This window comes from Cupressus sempervirens, chromosome 4 (assembly GCF_028749045.1).
Source record: "Cupressus sempervirens isolate cs-2001-9-10 chromosome 4, ASM2874904v1, whole genome shotgun sequence".
Classification (NCBI taxonomy): domain Eukaryota; kingdom Viridiplantae; phylum Streptophyta; class Pinopsida; order Cupressales; family Cupressaceae; genus Cupressus; species Cupressus sempervirens.
The window spans coordinates 910,372,322-910,381,156 of record NC_143121.1 but is presented as its reverse complement, the minus strand read 5'-3'; the positions used below and the strand labels follow the sequence as shown (position 1 = coordinate 910,381,156).

Below are 8,835 nucleotides of genomic sequence, written 5' to 3'. Positions count from 1 at the left end.
TTCTAAGCAATAATAAAGTATAAAAATTAAGTAATTTTTTTCTGCATACGTTTGACCGTTATGTGGGCCCTTTTAGCGTCTAACACGTTTAGGACCACCGACTTAGAGTAGCTAGTTGCAGCATTCGGTCGTTGCCTTCGCTCAACCTCATCCAAAGAGGTTTGATATTTTGTCACAATATGCGCGAATATTCCAATCGCCTTTTCTCTCCGCGTAATGTCATTTTACGCGAACTCTCTCCTGAACTGACGCGTGCGTAGTACGTGCCAGTGCACCATTCGTTACCATTTCCAGGGTGTCGTGTCGGTATTTCATTGGCTACCGATAAATTTATTGGATTTTAAATAACGTGAGTAAAGAGAGAGCTTCAGGTTTGCCGCAGCCTATAAGACCAGAAGATCTTCACTCGCTATCCACAACGCTCTCACATTGTTTTGCAATACTTACAAACTCGGTTTTTCTCAACGGAATTGTTTTAGTAGCGATCATGACTAAATTGTTTCCTTGTGAATACTTTGCCGCAAAGATGGCCTCGCCTAATTGCGGTTACTCGAAAAGAGCCTTCGTCACATTTCTCGCCGGATCAGGAGATTACGTAAAAGGTGTTGTGGGTCTCGCCAAGGGCCTCAGAAAGACCAAAAGTTTGTATCCCCTGGTCGTGGCGGTCTTACCAGATGTTCCACAAGACCACAGGTTACAATTGCGTAACCAGGGTTGTATTGTTCGAGAGATCGAGCCCATCAATCCTCCCGAGAATCAAGTCCAGTTTGCCATGGCCTATTATGTCCTCAATTACTCCAAATTGCGCATCTGGCAGGTAAATAAAATGTTTCTGTTTTGATGGTTTCTTGTTTTTTTCCCTGTTTAATTATGATGCAACAGTATTCAAATTGAGATTTTGGGATTTTTTTTCCATTTTGATATGGGATTTGGGCAGTTTGAAGAATTCAGCAAAATGGTGTATCTGGATGCCGACATTCAAGTTTTCGACAACATTGATAACCTGTTCGACATGCCAGATGGCTACTTCTATGCTGTCATGGACTGCTTCTGTGAGAAGACGTGGAGTCACACCACCCAATATAAGATCGGGTACTGCCAGCAGTGCCCCAACAAGGTGACGTGGCCTGCTGAGCTGGAGGAGGAGCGCCCTGCTCTGTATTTCAATGCGGGGATGTTTGTGTTCGAGCCCAGCAAATTAACATTTGAGAGCATGATGGAAACTCTCATGTCTACCACTCCATCGCCCTTTGCAGAGCAGGTATTTCATATTTACATTGTTTTTATCTCTGAAAACACTACTAATTTTTCATAACCTGGTATTGACTTTTTAATAACCCTGTTTGAATGCAGGATTTCTTGAACATGTATTTCCAAAAGCAGTACAAACCAATCCCTTTGGCGTACAATCTGGTGCTGGCAATGCTATGGCGTCATCCCGAGAACGTGGATCTGGATTCTGTCAAAGTTGTGCACTATTGTGCAGCTGTAAGTCTTTGTTGAAGACACATTGTTGATGAATCAGGTTTTTCTTTTTAACTCTGCAAAAAATAATTGAAATTGAATATTGATGGATGCGTGCAGGGTTCGAAACCGTGGAGGTTCACCGGGGAGGAGGAAAACATGGAGAGGGAAGATATAAAGACGTTGGTGGAGAAGTGGTGGGAAATCTACAACGATGAATCTCTTGAGTTGAGATCAAATGAGAGAAATGCAGAGGGGAAGAGGAGATATGAAGCAGAAGAGGGCACTCCCCAGGGTTTGCGTGGTGAAATGCCTAAGCGAGCCAAAGTATTGCCAGCTCCACCAGCAGCCTGAGAAAAAATGGTCTCATGCAGCCGTGACAAAATATGTAAATTATAATACGCAGTGATGAACATGTAAATAGTAAGGCCAGCAGTCCCCTGTTTTACTCAAACAAATTGCATACTAACAGAAAAAGAAAAAACAAATTGTTTTGATTTTTTTGGGGAAAAGGATGTGGGCAGCCGTCTATTCTTTCTTCCTGGATAAAAAAATCATGAAATTTTACTGTAAATTTTGTAAATTTTAAAAGTGATCCATTCAATCAGATCATGCAACTTTTGAAGGTGTTCTGTAATTTCACCATGACTGCCGTCGGAGCTCCACAGTGCAAATATCTGGTCGGCGCTCTTCACGTTTTTCATTTTATACAGCATTTTTCTATGGTGATCTTTCATTAAAATATGGAGTTCACTTTTGAAAGTTGCAAGTTAATTGATTGGATACAATTTACCTAGAATATTATAGGTTTATTTCATGCAAGCTAAAGTTCCTGTCTTAACTAAAGCCCAAAAATAAGTCAAATAAGGCTAGTAGGCTTTGTTAGGCTGGGTCCCATGGGCACCCGCTTGCTTAAAAATAGAACGGGTGCTACTGAGCTTTTTTAGGAACATTTAAAGGGGAGCAGTCCCATGGGCATTACATATAAATTTGCTAAAAAAAAAAACTCTTAAATTGAAGGAAATATTCAAAAATATAAATTGTTGTTTTTAAAAGTTTTGGTAGGGTGATTTCAATTTGGAGGGAAAATGAAGGGTAGGTTCTTGCCAAGTGGTAGAATTCTTCTCTAAACAGTAGGGGCTATTTCCAGCCCCCCCTTACCCCCCTTTTCCATCCGCTCAACTAAAAAGTAGGGGCTCCTAGTTAATAAGAAAAGATTCCAAATTAAGCTTTAGCCCTCAAAAAATATTATCATGGGACCTCCAGCTTCTTAAATATAGAGCCCAAGCCCCCTCCATGGGACCTCAGGGTTAGCATAAATAATTTCTCTTGCTTGTGGATTCTTCCTTAGCTAAATGATTTTGTAAATGCATTTGTCTTCACTATAAACTCACAATTTTTATGGTCATTCAATCAAAGTGATTTCAAAATAAGGTTTTAGATAGTTTCCTCAAAATGAAGTTTCATTTTCTAAAAATAATAATGTAAATCTAATTTTGATTTAAAAAAATTCAACAATGAAAAGATAAGAACGATAAAGTAAGGATGAGTTAACAATAAAAAAATTTCATTATGTAAAGGAAATGTATCTCATCTAAATACAAAGTTTTATTGAAAATGGATATAATGAAATGTAACTCATTGACAAAAGATAAAATTAAAAATAGTTTCATTGAAACAAAATAAAATTCTGCGAATGAGTTTAAGTTTTTCAAATTATAAGTTGAATAAATTGTGAGCCCGCTCGACTCATCCTCACAGACCTCAATCAAATTGGAGTATCTATGAAACAAGAAAAATGTTTTATCAAAACATATGGTTTCATCCATAGAAAGGATTACATTCTCCAATCTTACCAAATATATTAAGTTTCTTAGTAACCATTTCGGTATGATTGAAATGCAACATGAGTTGTTGGAATAAGTGTATTGGAAACAAGATACTGAGAGGGGGTGGGTGAGGGAGCGGGCAGGCGGAAGGGGTGAATTAGGATCTTAAACTTTTAGCTTAAAAACCAATAACCATAAGTTCACAACTAATTCATCTCATAGTTCTACCATACAAATTGAAATGTTGTAACATAAATGAAATACATCACATCCATAAGTTGTTCAACACATAACACAATAATTTGATTACTTAGAAACACTTCAAGATGAAGGTAAAATAAGGGTTGGGATGAAACACACAAATCTTCACTGTTACAACAATAAAGTTAACCTATTAGGGTTATAATATTTGATCATAAGATATGATCTACCCTATGAGGGGTCTACACTATTAAAAGCTCAAGAGACTATTAGGTATCACCTTGTTAAAGGATTTTACACTCACAAGGAACTAAGGACTTTGTTAGGATGTTTACATAGATCTGTTAAGACCACTCTGTTAAGAGATTTACACTGTCTCAATTAATAATAATTGATTCAATACCTAACCCTCGGTCTTCTCTACAAACTGATCTTGGGTCTCCTCTTTATTATATCTCTAATTTGATCTTCTGATATGAGAACTTCATCCAGTCTTTCACTGCTCTAATTGCTCTCTGTCTTCGCTGTCTTCCAGACTTCGTCTCCACTCCTTCACATGTGCATAAGGATACTTGTCCTTATCTCTTCCTTCCTCTTCTTCATACACACACACATACAAGCTCTCTAATTCTAGGGTTAGAATCCTCCTTAAATAGATGTCATGTGAAGGTTTTGGATCTTGATCGACAACTTATACTTCTTCATCTTTTTGTGTTTCAACCCCATTTTCTGATTGGTTGAGTTTCATGCCTTGGGATCATTACCTTCTGCAGTGATGTGTAATCAACTCCTTAGTTGGTTCTTCAAATATTAAATATTGTAGAGAAGTTGATCAAAACAGTTTACATATGTGTTTGTGCCATTACAAACTTTGATATGTCAAAACTGAACTTCTCGACACTTGAGTTCTCTAATGCTCAGTCATATAAACATCTTCATGTTGTTACTTATCTCTTAGTAACTTGTCAACATGCTTGGTCTCTACTATATTGCTCGGCTTGTTCATCTGCTTGGTCGCTACTAAATACTTGACAATCATTGCTATGCTCGGTATAAGTGTTGGATGATTGGTCTCTGCTAGATAACTTGGTTGCAATGATGACCTTGTAATCTTGCCTAGTAAATGACTAAGTGTTTGGACACTAATCAACAACATAGGCTTAGAGATCAACAATCTCCCCCTTTGACATTAGTGGCAAAAACACTTTGTCATTGAATCATATATTGCTCAAAAAATGAGTACTCCCCCTAAGACCATAATGTGATCCTATAAAATCTGATATCTGATCTTTGATCTACATATTGACTCTCCTTGTCTCATTCGTTCATGTCCCCTTTTATTTCATGCATCCCCCTTCGTCATCTTCAATCCCCTTGTTTTGGTCACTGATGGAACTTGGGGTTGCAGGAGTTGATTGATACTTATCAAATAAGTGTTGATGACTTGCCACAATGCATAGCCTTTATTCCATTGCTCCTGTACCTATTCCAAAATTTGAAATTGAATTTCTAGCTCAGTAGCTAGATCAATGAATCCTACAATATGTGAAAAGTTTGTCTCTTTCTTCAAAATATCTCTAGCAACAAAGATTACTTTCTGAATTATCTCTATATGTGGCAATAATTGAAGTTGAATCAATGTCAACTTGTGCCTTATCTCTATTTCTTTAGTCATGAGCTCGACTAACCTATTTTGACTAAATCACAGTTCACTATAAGAGGATGAGCTTGAACTTGTGTTCTTGCCCAATGAAATAACATTCACTCTTATGTTTGCATGCAATAGCTCTAATGAGCATGTAGTATATGTTGTAAAGAAAACTATATCACACAATTTCAAGTATAAATAATTGATGCTTGTCAAAATTGTTTCCAGTTGTGTAATAGAAGTAGAAAGTTCAGCTTGTCTCTATACAAGTTCTTGTGAAACTTTTTGTAATACTTTATGCTCCATTCTTCTCTCAAATTATTGTAACAAATTTTCATTTGTCTCTATGTCATCTGTTTGAATCTTCTCAACTAAATATACTAGTTGATCTAAAATTGTATGTTGATTGTTCACATCTATGATGCCAAATGCATCTGTAAAAATATATTTTCCAGTATGAAGTGTTTGTCTTCTCTTCTGCTCCCGTCTTAGTTATGTTAGCATGAATGTTGATGGTATTTCTTTGGGGGATTATCCTAAGCATTGGTGAGCATTGACATGTTGCATTAATTGATGTCAACATAGCAGTAAGTCTATGAAGATTGGCAAAGTAGCAAATAGAGTTCAAGGTTGTACGAACAAATTTTTTACTGTCAACTGATGCACAAGAAAGGACATGTTCCACTTTGTGTCCTAATGATAAGGTTTAATGTGCATAAAGTATGTTGAAGATGTATGAAAGATATGCATAATTTATAGTGAGCAATATAGAGACAAAGTGCCTGAGAAGCAGTTTCTAGTGATTGCATTATATCTTTTAATAGAGATATAATCTAGAGATGCACAATTAGTCTTTGGCAGAAGACAATCTAATCGTGATGTCAGTGAATGCACAAGTTCTAGTGCCGCACGTGTGATAAGTTGAATAGACTATGAGCTGACAGTACTATTGTAATTACATATTAATTAATTATATTATTATAATTAATTGGGAAAGCCTCAAGGCTGAATCAAGGAATTATTTTTAAGATAGGGTATAAAGGAAAGTGTTTTCTTTTTTTGTAAAGCATGATTACGAAGTGATTGAGTGCAAAGTGTTCAAGGAAGTAGAGTGTTTGGTGAATGCAAGTGATCCAAGGGATTATTAGATGCAAGCTTTGTGATCTGGTAAAAAGATCAAAAGAAGCAGAGGTCTGGTTGACAAGGAAGAGAAAGAGGAAGGAGTAGTATAGTACAATTCTATTATTCTGCAAAGAATAATACATAGATCATTTGGACAATGAGTTCATTGATCTTACCCCTAAAGCTATTTGGATAGTGGGCCCATCTGCCTTCCACAACTCCTAACAGGGTTGGCACTACTCCTAACTAGGTTGGAATCTCTTAGCAAGGATTCAAAGTCTCCTAACAGGGATGTATATTTACTAAATATTGTTATAGACTCCTAACAAGGTCCATCCTCTAACAAAGAATATTTATATTAGTAAATCATCTTGTGGGTACCATCCCCACTAGGGTTTTCCCTCTTATCCAAGGTTTCCCTAGTTAATATATCTGGTGTTATTGTGCATGAGTATCTTGTTGTGGTTTCTAATTATATTACTCATATGGTTAAGTTTATTAAGGTTGATAATTTTGATAATAGTTGGATAACGGATTCCCCCCCAGTTATATTGGTGGGCTATATATTCTAACAATTGGTATTAGAGCATCAAGTCCTTGAAGAGAAAGCTTATAAACCTTGGGAGATCATTGGTGAGTCACTTAAGAAAAGATAGTCCCAAGTCTAATGGACAAAAATTTGACACCCATAAGATGAATTTTCTTGGTGAGACATCCAAAATTTGTAAAGAACCAAGCATTGAGTTTCTAGATCTATAACCCTTATGTTGCTTACAAACTAACAAAAGCACAAAAAAAGACAAATCCATATCCAAAGAAGACAAGAAGATCGAGGAAGGTAATTATCTACTTATGCAAAGAGAGCTAGAAGGTGTGAAATTTTTTTTTTGTTGGACATGTAAAGAGTTTGGTCATTTTTCATCTAGATGTCCTAAGAGTATAAGAAAATCTAGAAAAAGTTCACTTTCTGATGATGATGAAGAATTTAAAAGCAAGGATGGAAAGATTATTAAATGAATGTGATGATTAAGATAATAATTTTGAATTGGTTAAGAAAGATGAAGTAATAGAAGAGATAACTTTGGTGACTATTGTTGATCCAAAGGCTAACCATGAAAATGTGGAAGTTATCATTGAGACTAACAATGATTTGTAGAATGGGAATCAGATTGAAGAACAGAGTTCTGAGCCTAGAGAACAAGTAAGGTTTGAGTTAGAAACTCCTACCTCTAACAAATGCTTGCACCCTATCCTAAGGGATTGCATCTTAGGAAGCCTTGTGTAACATGGAAACAACCTCCAAGTGTGGGACTTGTGCTCTGAGATCGAATCTCCGGAGAAGTTTGGCTTCCTTACTATCAGGGTGCACCTAAACTACTTCTTGAGAGGAAAAGGGAGAAGCAATGCATAGATTAAATTGTTAAAAGGAAAAGTGGGGGTGATGCACCAAGATAGAAATATTGGTTACAACTCTACCTACAAATACACAAAACATGAATAAATCACCTAAATACAAAATCTTGGCTCAAATCTACTCTTTTAGAATTCACATGAAGGTAAAACTAATGAAATGTTGCAAGGAAACAAATTCACATCACAACATTCAGTAGCAGGCTACACATGATATGAAAACATGAAAGAATAAACGAGGAAATAATCCATACAAGGCATAAAATGCACAATATATTAGACTAGCAAGATGAGGTAGAAACTAAGTTTTCTATTCATGAAAGGCAAAAATTGTAGAGCATAATGTTGCTACAAAAATGCAAATGGAGAAGAACCCAGAAAAAGTATTTACAAATGCATTTATAGATCAGGCATAACTGAGATGTCAACTTGAAGTTCAAACCCCAACCCAAGGTGGAGTCAAGTTGCAAAGAGCAGTAAATGAATATCAGGGTAAAATCTGATCTTAAAATCAACTTGTTGTAGTGAAGTGCAAGGAAGGGCTAAATAAAGAATTTGGTGGCTAAAAGAAAATCATCATTATGGTAAAACCATTAAATAGGCATTGAAGGTGATCATCATTGGTGTTACAAGGCCCATAGAGCCTCTTTTACATTAAATGAATAGTCCTAGTGACATGCCATGTCGATAACGAATCCATTCGTGTTGCTATCAAAGAAAACGTGCGATGGGATAACACACAAGTTAACCCGCCGCAAAAATATAGAGTTGACTCGTGTGGAATAAATTTGATTTTCCCAAAAAATGTATGAACTGTAGATGTAGATCTCCTTTTTTGAGTTGGATGGCTCATATATTACAAGAAAATCCCCAATGCTTGATTAAAACATAGCCCTTGATCAAGATTATCTTATATCAAATGGACGGCTGGGAGGAAGTAAAGAATCTCCAAAGATGCATCTAAATATGATGGCCATTGCATCTTCATAAAAGGCCCAAGGAATGGTGCAAAAATACAAGAGCCATTAGATCAAAACATCCCAGCAAGACAAAGATCCACCACACCGTGACTCATAAAAGGAAAGGACCCACCTGCCACATGACAAGTGCTTGCTATGTTGCATGAAATAACTACCTTGCAACTTTGCATAGTGACATAAT

The 8,835-nt window shown here is 36.4% G+C and overlaps 1 protein-coding gene across 1 annotated transcript; it reads left to right on the top strand.

The window, feature by feature from the left end:
* Positions 1-415: 415 nt before the first annotated feature.
* Positions 416-2,089, top strand: LOC149564354 (galactinol synthase 4-like). Its single transcript, XM_089827411.1, has 4 exons — positions 416-817; positions 938-1,261; positions 1,354-1,488; positions 1,585-2,089. Exons 1-4 carry the CDS (start codon positions 488-490, stop codon positions 1,816-1,818), a joined length of 1,023 nt encoding a protein of 340 aa, XP_089683537.1. The 5' UTR covers positions 416-487; the 3' UTR covers positions 1,819-2,089.
* The last annotated feature ends 6,746 nt before the right edge of the window (positions 2,090-8,835 follow it).